Genomic DNA, 16,322 nt, shown 5'->3' on the forward strand with positions numbered 1-16,322 from the left:
GCGCCCATTGTTACACGCCTGCCAGCCAACCCCACGGCATATGGACCCCATTGTTGCCTCACACGAGGCAACAACCCGCACCGGCCTTGTGGTCCCCCCTTGACAGATTGGGCTTCCTCCTCCTCCTCCTCCTTTAATCTCTCACTCGCTCCTTTGTGTTCAGCTTCAGGTAGACTTAACCGACCAAGTTAGCTTCTGTAGTTTGCAAGGCCTTCTTCACAACATTTTTTTAAAAAAAATTATCACCAGAGTCCTGTCAGGAGGAGTATCCTTTCGACACAACTGCAAGTTGTTTTCTGTCTAGAAAGCAGGCCGTATTGCACGCAACGACCCCACATGCAAGCACATGTTAGGTTACTGTGACTCCTGGCAAGTTCTGAACACATGCACAGGCAAAAGAAATAATCACATGCATGTAGACAGGAAACAATAGCCACACAGGATTGAGGCACTTTCTTCAACGCACACACAAAGCGGCTATAGCACCAGTTTTCAGCTTCTGTCACAATTAACCTACTACAGTAGTGCTTTAGGTGTCTCTGCACACTGGAATCTGTCTTACAGGAAGCAGGTGTGGGGTTTTTTTTAATGCATTAAGAAAAACCCCAAATGAGCCTTCCTTAGTAGCATTTTGGGGAGAATGGATCTTCTGGCTATACCCCATCTTGGTAGACTGTTCCCCCTAACTGGGCTGTATCCATCATTGCATTTCTTATTTCAGCCTTCTTACAGTGAGCACAGGGCCCTATCCCTCCCTCACCCATTTTATCCTGTGATGCAGCCTAAGAAAGAGAATGACTGGCTTAATATCACCCACTGAACTTGGCTTAGTGGGATTCCCCCCTCCCCCGATACACTACCCCGTTCCGGTTATATCTTCTCACCTTCTTAATAGTGCCGCCCTCACAATATGACATTTGGAATGTGCTATGTCAACATGAAGTGATGGCCACCAACTTGCATGTCTTTAAAAGAGGACTAGAAAAAAAAATTCATGGCAAATAAGGCTAGCAACTGCCTTACCAGTTGCTGAGAATGACAAGTGGGGAGAATGACTGTAGCACACAGGTCCTGCTTGCGGCCTCCAAAGTGTGCTGGACTATATGGGCCTTTGGCCTGATCCAGCAGGGGTCTTATGTTCTTCACTGCTTACCTTTATATTTTCAAAGGAAAGCCACCATTTATTTCTGCCAGTAGCAAAGTCTTGCACCCAGGACCATGTGACCTAGTGATGTCTATGTTATTGCACCAACTGGTCTGTTTTTGTTTTTTCCCCTGTCAACTGGCACTGTTCCTCTTTGGATTTTTAAAATAAGCAATTCCACCAACTTCACCGGGAGTTACTGCAAAGTAAGCTTGCGTAAGTTTACAGCCACCGTAGCATTATTCTGGAGATGACACCTCCCATTTTGACCGCTGAGCAAACATGCATCTGATCAAACTGCGTGCGTTGGTTCGATTAACTGTGTAACATGGCGATGGGCAGTTTCCAAACACCCTCTTGTTTCTGAAGCCAGCACAGCAAGGCGGAAAGGAGCTGATGAATGCAGGAAACAGAAAACATAAAAGCACCTTCCATGGTGGTTAAGGGGTGCTGGTGTTTAGCAGCGATCTTCAGTGTGAGGCCAGGATTTCTGGTGTGAATGTGTAGGGTCTCTCCCAGCCCTACCTGGATGTGCCAAGAATTGAACCTGGGACTCTCTACCTGCAAAGCACTTAATTAATCATGTCCCTTCCCCTAATAGGTGATGATCATCACCCACACTCCACTTTAGGGGCTTAGCTTCTTTTCACCACACCCAGGAATACCGTATATATCTTTTACGATCCAGCCCTTTTCTTGCTTGCATATTGAGGCCCTGTCCCCCCCCCCCCCCGTTCCCTAAGGTGTAAATATCTAGACACAACACAAGATGTTCGTTTGGGATCAAATAAGGCCACAACTTTATTGGTTACAGATGTGAGGTTTGACTGTAGACATTGGGGTAGATGCTGGGAGTGTTTCTAAGGGTGAAGCCAGTGGGGGTGGGATGATGCCCTATGACCTAAGTCAAATTGGGGTGTCCCCCAAGTGGTTCCCTTAGGAGGAGGAGTATGGCCCTGGCCTCCGTCTTGCTATCGGACAGGAGCTACTCCTCCTGAATCGCTTTAACAGGATACCCTTATCTGTGGAGGGGCAGGCGGAGGCTACAACCTCCCCTCCAACCAAGACTAGGCTTACCCAATGCCTATCCGCCTTACAAAGTTGTGACGATGACGACGAGGTAGGCGAAAACCCAAATGGCAGTGCCAATTAGCCAAGTGGGAAAAATTCCTACCCGGCCACTGAAAATTAGGCGACCGACATTGTCCAATAGCAAGGTCAAACTGTACCTGAACAAAAACCAATCCAAGAGAAGGAGGGTAGGAGAACCGGCAAGAGAAAAGCCGAAAGGCCTTGCTGGCCGGGCATTTCAACTTTCCCTGGGCGCAGTGCCAAGGGCTGCGATTGGTCGGCTGGTCCCATGCCCAGGGGAACGCACATTACCGGTAACTCCTGCCGCCATTGGCCAATTTGGCAGCAGGGATATGATCTGGACTCCAGTAGGATGGATTTCCAGGGAGGAAAGGAGCCGAGCAGACATAACATCCAGTGTGAGGAAGAGTTCTGGGGAACTTAAAAGCTTGCTTCTTCCTTTGTGGGGTTTGTTGATCATTTTGACAGCCCTGCTTTCTTCCACGAAGGCACACAAAGGTACCTTCAAAGCGGGTCAGCCTCTCAAGCAAAGCATCGTGCGCCTTCAGACCAGGCTGTAGCTACACGGTCAAATAGCATCCTCTCCTCCATTCCCAGTCTTTTCTAGAACCATCCCAATGGATTGCATCTCAGGGGGAATCCACTGCGATTTTCCAAGGTCCTTGCCTAACAGCTGCGGCCAGGGGCAGCTGCTCTTCCTTTTCTCTCTCTCTCCTCATCACAGCCATGCCAGCCGAATTCACACTGCCCTCTGCCTGTTGCTCACATGACTGCAGCCTCTTGATGGGGAGATGGAAGTGGTCTTTGGTGGGGTCCAACCTTTGCAGGCCACAACACATCCATTTAAGCCAGGTTGGGGAGAAATGAGGCTGGACATTGCTCCAGAGAGCATCCTTGGGTTCAGACTCTGAACTGCCCTGGGCATATCCAAACCCAGCCTTCCCAGGAATAAATAAGCTTGTGATGTGAGCAGGAACTACAGTGATTTAGGAACTGTGGGATGAGTTCTGGCTGACACCAGCCAGGAAAAGAAGCTGAGAAAACCTGACTAGTTTCTATTTTGTAAATAGTTTGGTAGCTTGTTCCTTCTAATCCAGTCGCTGTGGACCATTTGAAAGCTTGCAAATACTACGGTACAAAGCGCTCCCTTACATGAATAAACTTAGCAGAGTTATTGTAAACAGGCATGGCCCCAGGGATAGGCATGGCCAAGAATCTGCTCAGAGCCCTGTAGCTCAGAAAGGCCTATCACCAACTGGTCCTAGTCACTCGCTGCACCCTCACCTTGGGGGTGATATGCTGTTTTTAAATGGGACCTAAGCCATTTTATGGCTCCAATCAAATGTCTCCACAGTACAAAGAGTTCTAGTGTTGTGTGAGAGACATACCAGACATACATTGATAAACTTCGATAATATCACCTCTTACTCACCTTTTCTCCAAATGGGAAGTCCCAAACGCTGCAAACTTTCCTCATAGGGGTGTCATGCCTTCCCCTTGACCAGACCCCTCTTAACTCTCCCATCCCCTGCCCCCACCAGCCTCCTCTCTCCCCTGTGCTTCTCGGCCCAAGACTCACAACGGTGTGGTTTTTCTAGCCATTGTTTTTATTAAAGTCAGAGATGGTTGGAGAAGAGGGGAAAGCATCTCTGTCCCTTTGGGGCCTCTTCTGCTTCTTGGGCCACTCTCAATGCCTCCTCTCTCTGTCCCCCTTTCTGCTTCCTTTGCGGTGTTTGTGGCTGGTGCTGGAGAAGGAACCCATGAGAATAGAGGAGATCTTGCTGGGGCTCCGGCTGGCAGCTGGAGGGAAAGGAGGAGAGACCCCGAGAGGAGTCAGCAGAGCTTCTCTCACTACCTTCACCTGCTGCCCCTCCCCTCCATGGGCACAGGCATGCAGCACTGCCCCTACACATCTTTGGCTGTGCCAGGGGTAGCCAACGTGCCCACTCCCATTGTTGCTGGACTACAGCTCCAACATTATTGGTCATGCTGGCTGGGGATCATGGGAGTTGGAGTCTAACCAACGTCTGGAGCCTTTGCCCATTGAAGCGTGCAACGAATTTGTTCCTGCACTGCAGGGGGTTGGACTGGATGACCCTCAGGGTCCCTTCCAATTTGACAGTTCAATGATTCCATTGCCTTATTTTCAGATGCCACAATTCTCAAATCCATTTGATTTTGGAAATGTTGACACAACATGGCATCCCTGGATTAATGGGTGGATGGAGATTCATGGATTAAGGGCTTCTGCTTGTCCCTTGCCTAGAAAGCACAGCTCCAATAGGTTTTCTGCTTGTCCAATCCTTTCTAGGCACAGTCTGAGTACAGTGGTACCTCTGGTTAAGTACTTCATTCGTTCCAGAGGTCCGTTCTTAACCTGAAACTGTTCTTAACCTGAAGCACCACTTTAGCTAATGGCTGAAGCACCACTTTAGCACCTCCCACTGCCACTGCGCTGCTGCTGCCCAATTTCTGTTCTCATCCCGAAGCAAAGTTCTTAACCTGAAGCGTTATTTCTGGGTTTGCGGAGTTTGTAATCTGAAGCGTATGTAACCTGAAGCGTATGTAACCCGAGGTACTACTGTAGTTTCTATTTGCGCCACCACTTTCCTTGGAAAACCTGTCCTTTGCTGCTTGAATTGCAGCAAATGCCAATCTGCAGAAAACCCAATTGATGTTTGCTCTGATTCAGCGGAGGGACAGGCAGAAGCACGGCTGATTCCTGAGACGATTAAGTGGCATGGATCTTCCAATGTGTTTGGGGACGGGATCTAAGAAGCTGGCCGGAGCAGCTCTTACCTCTCTTTGATGAATGGCTTCGGCGTGACTTGCTTGACCTTTTCCTTCTGCTGCTTTTTCTGAAACAGGAAGAGCACCTGTGAGAATGGCTGCCATGTCCATGTGAGACCCCACCTCCTCCATTCACCATGAGGACAATCAGAAAGTGGGTATGGCTCCCCCCCCCCACACCTCACATTTAGGGTTTGTCTACACTGGAGTTTACTGTGGGTTTGCCGCTATTTGCAGTTCCATTTTATTAGCACAATCCATATAATATTAGGCCTACTCTTAAACAGCACCAATCTCAATGCTTTTCTCCTAAAAATTTGGGTTTATCAGATACAGGACACATTTTATGGGGGGGGAGCCTGCCCAGGCCTTGCTGCTGAAGCAACATCAACCCCAAGATGCTTTGCGAGGCTGCAATGATCCAGCCTCACAAAGCGGCACGAGGCTCACGCCGCCCTCTCCGAGCCGCTTTGCAAGGCTGGAATCTGATTAGATTCCAATCCCAATTAGAGCCTCGCAAAGTGGCACAGGGCTGGCTTGGGGAGGGCAGCATGAGTAACACCCCCCCCCCAAAAAAAAATGTGCCTGGGGTGATCATCCCAGCAGCACACCCCCCCCCCACACACACTATACCCCTGCCACTGTGAGAACAGAATTCTGGACAAGATGGGCCTTGGGTCCGATCCAGTAGCCAGGCTGTTCTTATACTATAGGATATTGGGAACTAGTTGTCCAAATGACCATATGGGTAGCCAACGTTGTCAGAATACAACTCCCATTATCCCTGACCACTGGATATGTTGCCTGGGAGTAATGGGAGCTGGAGTCCAAAAACATCTGGTGTATGTGTGCATCATCATGTCAAACTGGAGCTTTCTGTCAGCGTATGTTTGTTTGGGGTGGTATGGGTTGAATCCTTTCACCGTCAGCCTCAAATCCCAGCTCCCCACTTTGGCTGCCAGCACAAAATTTCCCTGATACCTGCTTCCAGATGAGTGGTCCTTAGGCCTCCTGTCCTTCTTGTTGCCCTTGGAGGATCTTTGAAGGAGCTCTTTGGAATTTGGACCCTCTGAAGGTGGGAGGCTCTCTGATTCTGTTGGTATCCCTTGGCTGGGAGTTGGAGATGGGCTGTTGCTGGGTTCTAGGATGCTATACAGATTCTCCAAGGGCTCAGCTGGGTTCCTCTTGTCCTCTTCTTCTTGCAAAGTGCTTAGGACTTCTGCAAGGGTGTACTCTCTGTCCACAGGGAGCTGGGGTGCAGGATTCTGGGTGGATGGGGAACAAGGTATTTGAAACAATGGGCATGGACCTAATTTTCTTTCCTGGGGACAGAGGCAGATTTAGGGCAGCGCGACCAGTTTCCCCACATTGGGTGCCAAGCCTAGGGGATGCATGACAACTATGACATAGTGAAATGAGCAGAACGGAAGGTGAGATGTGGGAGGGTGCCAAATTTTCGGCTCACACAGGGTGCCTCTGAAGTTTCTACAACTATTTGGCTGCAAATTATTTCTTTGAAGAAAGTTCTATTAGTAAAGCTTTGGAACCATAGTTTGGGTCCGGACAATACTTATTCCAAGAGGAGTCAGTTTTCATCCACCTTATTGCTTCAAGCTGTGCAGTATTAATATATGCAATATGTTGTAAGGTGGACAATACTTGAGGCTTGTCAGACTGACTTTGCTTGTTGTTTGCTAGAACCGCCAGATCAGCCAACCAAAGCCAGGGGCAAAAGACAGAAATAAATAACACATTTTGAGCACAGGCTGAGGCTAGGAAGACGTTTTCAGAACCTGAAATGAGTGGAGCTCACAGTCCTCTCACATAAACACTCATGGTTACTCCAAACTTACTTCATATTAGCAGCCTTATTTAAACAGAGAGGAAATAATGTGAACAACCAGTATTCAGAAACCTTTACTAGTCTACTTCAGAACACACAGAGCTCTACCAAGCGCTTCCCAATCTAACAGCACTCCACCCCAGCTCTGCTAAGTAAATTCCCTTTAAACCTTTTTCAGCTGGGGATCCCCAGATGCTGTTGGACTGGGACTCCCATCATTCATCCAGCATAGCAGTTAGTCTGGGATGAATGATGGGAGTCCCAGTCCAACAGCATCTGGGGAACAACAACATCTGAGATTCCAAGGTTGAAGAACAATGCTTTTTAAACAGCTAAGACTAGTTCAATGTACTGTTATAGATTCAGGGGTCTAGATTAAACCTGTGGGTTTAATCTAGACCAGTGATCCTGTGTATGGGAGGCTATAATCTATAGGAGGAAGCTTGCTGAACCAATCAGGCCAGTTCATTTGTCAAGGTAATGGCCTCAGCTGCTCAGTTAAATAAATACCTGTCATTCACATCTTAAAAGAGTGAGCTCTGTTCCCGTAGAGACATGTGGATGAGTTTTTCCCCCATCTGTTCTGGTTATATGCCACATCATCCTAGGATGGAGAATAATAGGCCAAGACTGTGTATGTGAAAGTTGTGAGAGAAATTTTGCTAATGCTGGCAGCTGGAGACTCAAAGGCATGTTTTACTCCAAAGCTAAGGCTTTGGGTTTCCCTGGAACTCTAATGGGGAGGCAATATCTGTTTTGGTGTTAATGCTGTGAGCCCCTCCATCCTATGCTCAGGTTGAATATATGTGTCAAGAAAACCATATATCATAAAGACACCACAGTCTCTGTTGACCCAAGGAAACTGAACCCTGGGAAAGAGCAAGCACGCCTGGAGTCTCTCACCGCTCAGAGATTGGGATGTGTGCAACACTGGTGTCAGAAGTGCTGGAGAAGAGCAAAGTGGGGTGTCTGTGAAGGGATGGCAGAATGCACCTCAAACAGCATTCCTTGGTGCAAGAGCAGGGATGGTGGAAGTCCTCAAGGATTACCCTACTTCCATCTCCGAAATGGTAGAGATCATCCATCTGTGAGAATGGAGAGGGCTGGGGTCTTCTGAAGTGATTTTTGGTGTGGGAGGAGTGTGTGTTAACTATAGGTGTGTCCCTCTTTTCACCTTCTTTCCCACATCCCCCCTGCATTCCCAAGATTCTAGGTGTCCTACTTTTAGGGGCATCACTTCCATCACCTCAAAGGAACTCACAGCTGTAGCGTTGAGAGCAGGCTGGCCTGGCTTCCATAGGTCTTCAACAGGCTCCTTCTTCAGGCTAATGTCCGAGGGCGGTCGCAGCAGGTGGACAACCTTGACCCATGACTCAAACTCACTTTCCTGTGTATCTGGTAGTGGGCAGAGCTGGAGGTAGAAAGTGCGGCCGGTGGACATTTTGAATCGGAGCTGTTGCTTATCAAAGTCATGGATGGAGATCTTGACAAAGCACAAGGGAAGGAGCCTGCAGGGACACAGGGAGAGAAAGGAGGAAGATCTATATGTGTGTTTGTTGAGGGAGTGCAAAATGGGGTCTATGAACTGGCTTGCCGTCACACCACAATCTGACCCTCTTTATTTATTAAGACTTTTTAATGGCATGCACAAGATTTAGGAACTTGCACTGAAATAGCACAGCCATTCTTAAAAAATTACCTCTGAAAGCAGCAAGAGAATTTAGAATGAAACAAAGTGAGGTTTGCTACACTCACGTCCTGCTTGTGGGCTTCCCATTGCGGTTGCCAACATTTTGGAGCCACTGCCTACAGTTCCCAGAGTTCCCTGTAAGGAGGGATCGACTGGTAAGCCATCCTGGAAATTAGGGTTGGCCCAATATGGTAAACCGCAAAATGGCGCCCCCCTTCCCCACCAGGTAAGAAGGAGTGAGTGAAAATCTACATCAGGAACAAGGGAATAAAGACCTACATTAGGATCTGCTGTCCCTGTGGATCCTGCCACCTGAGGCAGTCACCTCACATTGCCCCATAGGTGGGCTGGGCCTGCTGGAAATTGTATCTCTGTGGGGATAATAGGGGTCTCCTAACCACTCTCAGAACCCTTAACAAACTACAGCTCCCAGAATTCTTTGTGAGGAAGTCTTGACTGTTGTACCATAGTGCTCTAAATCACGCGAATGTGGCCTTTTTAAACAGGGTGCTGCCTTGGTGTGAAAATGGGCAAGCTGGGCCTCACCTGGTCAGTTCAAACTTCATATTCATCGAAGTGCGGTGTAACCGGGCGGCCTGGAGGCTTTGAGGCTGCTGTCGGGGAGGGAATATTGGCCGGGCCAGCAACAGCACGTTGGGGACCTGAAGGCCTGGGCTGGTGGCCGCAATGGCAACCCGCACCATCTGGACTTGATTGTGGACGTCCAGGGTGCCACCTCGCTTGCTGACCTGCAATGCAAAGAGAGGTTACCTTGTGATGACTGTTGGATCAATCCATCAACCTCTGATGGATGATTTAGAAGGATTGGGTCCGGCATCACTTTCGCTATGTGTGTGAGTTACATCTCAACGCAGCTCCTTCCTTGGAAGAGTCTTCAGGGTTGAAGGTACACTACACAGCAGGCAATAAACACTCGTGGATGTCATAAAGATTTGATCAAGTGTAGAAGCTTCCTTGTCAGGCATAAAAGCATATTGGTAGCAAATATATACAGACATCCACCATCGCTGTGGTCAAGGCATGCTTAGAGTCCAACAAAAGCCCAAGACTCACTCTCCCTGCTTCTCACCTCCCTTTACGCTTGGGAGAAAAAACGGACACTGCCTTTAGGAGATAGAGATGAACTCCTCTTCTGGCCTCTAACAAACCAGCCTAAGAAGATAGCTCCCCAGAAGGGGTCTGCTTCCACTGACACAGACTGAGCAAAGTTCCCCTGACAAACATCACCTCACTTCTCTGCAAACAACAGACACCACTCCCTATGTTCCTGGAGATTTAACAGCTATGTACTGAACTGTACTCAAAACTTGACAGCGCAGCCTGCAATTCCATACTGCTCCAGTAGGGATAGGAAAACACTCCTGCTTTTAACTCCACAGAAAACAAACTTCAGGCTTACCAGACTTACTAGACCGCAGGTGTAGGTTACCAGCTAACATCCTCACTGCATCCGTGAAACTCACTGCCACTAGAACAGAAAAACACCAGCCTAAAGTGTTCGCTTTAGGCCCTAGACATGCCGGCATGTCTCGTATCAGCATCCCAGACTATTTGTAGGGGTGGTTACAGCAGGGAGAATTCTGACAGGGGGAAATTATCCAAACGTGTTCGTGCAGCGACGGAGAAAGGGGAACTCTCTTTGGCTGAGTTTTGCCCAGTTCTTGAGAAACTCTGGATGTGAGTTGGGGAGGGATCTTGACTCGGTGCTCTCCCCCCCCCCACGCCTTGCATGCAAAAGGGTGTTGAGTTAAACGCCCAGCATTTCCAGAGTCCCAGGAAGCAAACCTAGGAGCAGGTTCCCATACCTGGACAAAGTCACTTTCAAACATGGTGGCACACTTGAACAGGTTGTACTCCCCGGAGCGTAGTTGGCGCTGGAGGGGCCCCATAGCTGTATTGAAGAGGCCTTTGGTGGTGATGTGACTGGGTGGTTTAGGCGCCTCCATCGTCTTCCCTTGCTCCATGGCCTACATGGGGTGTGAGAGACTAGTGGTTAGAACAAGAGCAGGGAGGGGCGAGAGGCAGGCAAGAATTAAGGGCTGTAGCAGATAAGTATATGTGTGCATGTGTCAGGCTACTGTTATAAAGGCACAGCAGCAAAGCTGAGAGGAAAAGGTGGCAACCTTCCCTGAGCGCCTGGATTTGTGAGTTGTTTTTGCAGGATTGCCAGGTTTCCCACTGACTGCTGCTCCTGTGCCTTTAACGGCCTCTTGATTTGCAGACCTTATCAGCTTAGAAAGCTGTAGGTAGCTGTAGATGTTGACCTTGTAGATCAAGCTCTCCCCTCAGATCAAGCTCTCCCCTCATCAGTTGGCAACCCAACTCATGGGGCGTTGGGGCTATGGACATGCTCTAGTGCCTGTGCTCATCGCTTGCTTCTACCACGGCTTGTTTAAAGGGTGTCAGCAACTGACCTGTGGTCTTTTTCCGGCCCCTCCTGCCAGCCCTGCTCAGTCCCTGTTTTTCCCAGGCCCCTTGGATGTAGCTCTCTGCGGGAGCAATCTTGTGATGTCATCCTTCCCTCTATGACCTCTCACTCCATTGCCATGGATCTGCCTGCAGAGTTGTTGAGCCAAGGCAGGTTGGTCCCTGGGATTGCCATCTTTTTGTGTTTCACGAGAGGGTTCTTGTGGATGCAGCAGCCACAATGTGGACAGCAGAAATGCAATAGAGACAGAGGTTGCCGCACGGCGGTTATAAAGACACAATAACTCTACCAGGAAAATTACTGGTGGTTTATGGCACGAGAACAACAGTGGGTCCAACAGTCAAGGTGGTGGTTACTTTGACGCTGCTAACTCAGCAAAAACAATGCAACAGGCAGCAGTCATGAGTTAATGGTCTCTGCAGCCACAGATTCTCCAGCAGTTTGACTCCACCCCCAGAGGCGCACTCCATTGTCTTTCGAGACAGACGGATGTCGGCCAACCATTCCCAGCTCAAGAGGTACATGGTAGAGGTGTCTAAAATGATGTGCAGTGCGGAGAAATAGATAGATATTCCCCCCCTCCTTCACTCATAATGTTATAAACCAGTGGCCTCATTCGGTTAAGATGAAGCGTGGGGGATTTGGGACAGACCACAGGAAGGCCTTCTTCACATGGCATGTAGCTGGAATCTGGAACTCACTGCCACAGGATGTAGTGATGGCCACCAACTTGGATGACTTTAAAAGGGAATTAGACAAATTCATGAAGGAGAAGGCCTCTAATGGATCGGCTGCTAGTCATAATAGCTGTATGCCACCATCAGGATCACAGCTGAAAACTGTCTATGTGTAAAACTAATAAAAATATTTTTTAAAGAAGAAAAGAGGAAATCCTGGGTTAAAATCTTGTTCTGCCATAAGCTTACTCACTGGCCTTAGGCAAGCTGCCATCATTTATCCTCCCCCTTCCCATCTGCAATAAAAGTGGCCTACTTCGCAGGGCTGTTGTAAGGACTAATAAAATGTCATTTGCACGCTGTGAACTCCTAAATACCATTGTGCCTCTAATTATTTTAGCTAATTAGGATTCTACCTAATGTGAGTCATATTCAGACTAGACCCATTGAAATTCATTAATGGGTCAATTCATTTCTGTAGGTCTGTGTTGAGTTGGACACAATTCTCAACTCCTGGATTCTTGACCAGTTTGAGTTGGCAGCTGTGCCGAGTAACATCACATTAATTTTTTTAACATTCACAACTGGAATACTGTACATATTTATGAATTCAATAGCAGAATTTCATGGGTCCCAGGGAAAAGCTCATGGGTGTGGACATTGTCTCCATCTAGTGGAAGAAACAAAAACACACTTTTCTGAAGTGCAAACTTTTGACCAAACGCTAATGTCCCCTCCGAACACTTACCCAAACTATTGTTTATCATTGTTATATAGACTGTCAAATCAAGTGGGCTTTTAGCAACCATGGGCATTAAATTTCATGCCTAACTGATATTGCAGAATTAAAATGTTTAAAAAATAAATAAGAATGGAATGCCTGAATAGCTCCATTTGGACCCCTCTTCCAAATGTCTTCCAACGCTCTGAAAAAGGAAACAAATGATTAAAGAACTAGAAGGAGTGTTGCATAGCAGTTAGTGTCGGCCCTGGGAGACTAGGGTTCGAATCACCACTTAGCTATGAATCTCACTGCGCGACGGGGGGCCAGTCACTGCCTCAGCCCACTCTGCCCCACAGTGTTGTTGTGGGAATGAAATGAGAAGGTGGGGGACCAGGTACACCACCTTAAGCTCCTTGGAGAAAAAGGCAGAAGGGTAATACAGTGGTACCTCGGGTTAAGTACGCTTCAGGTTAAGAACTCTGCTAAGAACAGAAATCGTGCTCTGGCGGCGCAGCGGCAGCAGGAGGTGCTAAAGTGGTGCTTCAGGTTAAATATGCTTCAGGTTAAGAACGGACCTCCGGAACGAATTAAGTACTTAACCCGAGGTACCACTGTAATAATAATATTTATACCACACCCATCTGGTTGGGTTTTCCCAGCCACTCTGGGAGGCTTCCAGCACATATAAAAACATAATAAAATGTCAAACATTAAAAACTTCCCGATACAGGGCTGCCTTCAGATGTCTTCTAAAAGTTGTGCAGTTCTTTATCTCTGATGGGAGGGCATTCCACAGGGCAGGTGCCACTGTAGACAAGTCCCTCTGCCTGGTTCCCTGTAACTTGCAAACTCAATAAATGAGTTACAGGTAGGTAGCCGTGTTGGTCTGCCATAGTCAAAACAAAATTAAATTAAAAATTCCTTCAAGTAGCACCTTAGGGACCAACTAAGTTTGTTCTTGGTATGAGCTTTTGCGTGCATGCACACTTCTAAAACAGAGGGAGCACTTGGGCAAATCCTGCCTCCTTAAAAGCACCAGATTCACCTTAAATTATCTTTTCCCAAACCTAGGACCCTCCAGCAATTTTGGACTATGCCAGCACCATAAAGCTGTGCTGGTGGGGGCTGATGGGAGTTGTAGTCCAAAACATCTGGGTTTTGGGGGGGAAGCTGCCTTAGGGCAGGCATAGGCAAACTCGGCCCTCCAGATGTTTTGGGACTACAAATCCTATAATCCCTGAGACCACTGGTCCTGTTAGCTAGGGATCGTGGGAGTTGTAGTCCCAAAACATCTGGAGGGCCGAGTTTGCCTATGCCTGCCTTAGGGTCTCTTAGGCTTGCAAGCCGGCGCTGGCAGCGAGAAAACAAGGGAAGCAGTAACTTATCCACACACCTCCCCAGTTCCCCAAATGTGCGTGAAGGTTGCCAGCTGGCGGGACTACGCCTCTCAGAAACCAGCAGAGGAAGCTTGATGATGCCACAGGCAAGAACCGCCTAGAGATGAGTTACAGGTAGGTAGCCGTGTTGGTCAGCCATAGTCAATAAATAAATAAATAAATAAATAATCCTTCCAGTAGCACCTTAGAGACCAACTAAGCTTGTTCTTGGTATGAGCTTTCGTGTGCATGCATCTGAAGCATCGTGTGCATGGTATCTGAAGAAGTGTGCATGCACATGAAAGCTCATACCAAGAACAAACTTAGTTGGTGCTGGAGGAGACTCTTGAGAGTCCCATGGACTGCAAAAAGATCAAACTTATCCACCCTTAAAGAAATCAGCCCTGAGTGCTCACTGGAAGGGCAGATCCTGAAGTTGAGGCTCCAGTACCTTGGCCACCTCATGAGAAGAGAAGACTCCCTGGAAAAGACCCTGATGTTGAGAAAGATGGAGGGCACAAGGAGAAGGGGACGACAGAGGATGAGATGGTTGGACAGTGTTCTCGAAGCGACTAGCATGAGTTTGGCCAAACTGCGGGAGATAGTGAAAGATAGGCGTACCTGGCGTGCTCTGGTCCATGGGGTCACGAAGAGTCGGACACGACTGAACAACAACAACAAGGTGCTACTGGAAGGATTTATTTATTTATTTATTTATTTGTGAATTGTCCTGCTCAAGTCAGAACGAACGTTAAGCTTGGAGGGGGCGGCGGAGGCACCCCAACAATCAGGAGGAGTCTGGCATCCCCTTCCGTCGCTCATTGGCTCTATCCACCCTCTCCGACGCCTCCTTCCCTTTAAGAAAAGAAGAAGAGACTCGCTTTGGGAAACGCCATCAATGGAGCCTGCGGAGCAGCTGGATTGGCTCGTTTGGAAAGGCTGGCTCCGCCCCCTCGCCTGGGCTGCCTTTTGAATGGAGAGGGTGAGAAGGGAGCGGAGGGCTCACTCTAATTCAGGCTGAAGGATGAATAGGGAAGAGGGAGGAGGGCGGGGCGGGGGAGTCTGCTGGAAAGGGACTCTTTTGTCAGGCCGTCTTCCCACCGAGGCTGCAAGCTGAGGCCGGGGGAACAAAGGTCTTCTAGAATCAGCCTCGGTCCCCTGCCTGCTCCCACCCCGGTCCCTCTGATGCATTACTTTGCCACCCCCCCACCCCCACCCTAGACATAGCACAAGATAGATCCCCTCCGAAGGCCGGCCAGGATTAGATTGGCTGCGCAAACCCATTGGATTCAGAGAAGTGACTTACCCTGACTGAATAGTTTCTAATATTCATTCATTCATTATTTTCATTTTGAAATCTCTTTCTCTGAAGTACAGTATCTTGAAATGATCGGGTCATGCCTCATTACGCCTTAGGTTTCTCAGGACCGAACTCCACGTGGCATTACCTGCGTGTCTGAGGCGCCATGTGCACTGTACAGTGGTACCTTGGTTTACGAACTTAATCTGTTATGGAAGTCTGTTCTTAAACCAAAGTGTCCTTAAACCAAGGCATGCTTTCCCATAGCAGCGGGGGACTCAATTTACAAATGGAACACACTCAACAGGAAGCGAAACATGTTCTTATCCCAAGGCAAAGTTCACAAACCAAAACACCTACTTCCGGGTTTGCAGCGTTCTTAATCCAAGTTGTTCATAAACTAAGCTGTTCTTAAACCAAGGTACCACTGTTTTAACCAGTACAGTGGTACCTCGACTTACAAGTGACTCGACTTCCGCATTTTTCGACTTCCGAATGACCTCCGGAAGCGGAAAAATGGCCGCCGCTTCCGAAATTTTCGACTTCCGAAGTGAAAGTGGTGGCACGATACCTCGACTTATGAAGATTTTAATGCGCTTTTTTCAACGTAGGATTTTTTTCCCCGTTCCGAGATGGCGGCTTCGACTTGCGAAGATTTTGACTTATGAGCGCACCTTCGGAACGGATTAACTTTGTAAGTCGAGGTACCACTTTATCTATATATTGCCTGGCGTGCCCTGGTCCATGGGGTCACGAAGAGTCGGACACGAGTAAATGACTAAACAACAACAACAACAACGTATTTTAACCAGTATCATACCAAGCCAACAGTTGTAGCTTTCCCCAAAGAGCTGCAATTGGCAACAGTTTGTTAAGGTTGTTTTCATTTACTGAATTCCCCCCCCCCCCCGGAAATGCTAAATACAGCCTGGCATTCTGATGCGAGCAATACAATGGTGTGGGTTCTTGTAAACTTTTGCATGCATGACATCAGCCTGAAATTGATGCTGAGAGGCAGGCCGACAGAATCAAAGTGCCGGAGCATTTTCCAGGGCATTGTTGCAGGGTGTGTTTGTGTGCGTTCTGGGTCTTTTGCACTGACCCTCTTGCCTCTTCCTCAAAAAGTTGCTTTCTTTTCCACTTTGTTTACAGAGTGGCTTTCCCTTTGAAAGCAGGCTTAAATCTGCATGTATAGTTTTGCAGATTTGTTTCATGGGCCTGTGGGAGTTCATTGAAG

General features: G+C 48.2%; 1 protein-coding gene across 1 annotated transcript; it reads right to left on the reverse strand.

Annotated features, from left to right (window-relative positions):
* Window positions 1–3,822: 3,822 nt before the first annotated feature.
* Window positions 3,823–11,097, reverse strand: LOC117039104. Its single transcript, XM_033136138.1, has 7 exons — window positions 10,995–11,097; window positions 10,386–10,547; window positions 9,106–9,308; window positions 8,131–8,410; window positions 6,008–6,291; window positions 5,036–5,094; window positions 3,823–4,036 (listed from the first exon to the last, which is right to left on the reverse strand). The coding sequence occupies exons 2-7, from the start codon at window positions 10,542–10,544 to the stop codon at window positions 3,924–3,926; spliced, it is 1,098 nt and encodes a 365-aa protein (XP_032992029.1). The 5' UTR covers window positions 10,545–10,547; window positions 10,995–11,097; the 3' UTR covers window positions 3,823–3,923.
* Between the last annotated feature and the right edge of the window lie 5,225 nt (window positions 11,098–16,322).

This window comes from Lacerta agilis, chromosome 17, assembly GCF_009819535.1.
Source record: "Lacerta agilis isolate rLacAgi1 chromosome 17, rLacAgi1.pri, whole genome shotgun sequence".
NCBI lineage: Eukaryota > Metazoa > Chordata > Lepidosauria > Squamata > Lacertidae > Lacerta > Lacerta agilis.

Coding starts and splice junctions, on each gene's coding strand:
- LOC117039104 (XM_033136138.1), bottom strand. CDS start 10,544: ATGGAGCAAGGGAAGACGATGGAGGCGCCTAAACCACCCAGTCACATC. Junction 5,095..6,007: donor GACCACTCATCTGGAAGCAG/GTATCAGGGAAA, acceptor TTCCTGTTTCAG/AAAAAGCAGCAGAAGGAAAA. Junction 4,037..5,035: donor AAGCCATTCATCAAAGAGAG/GTAAGAGCTGCT, acceptor CTTTCCCTCCAG/CTGCCAGCCGGAGCCCCAGC.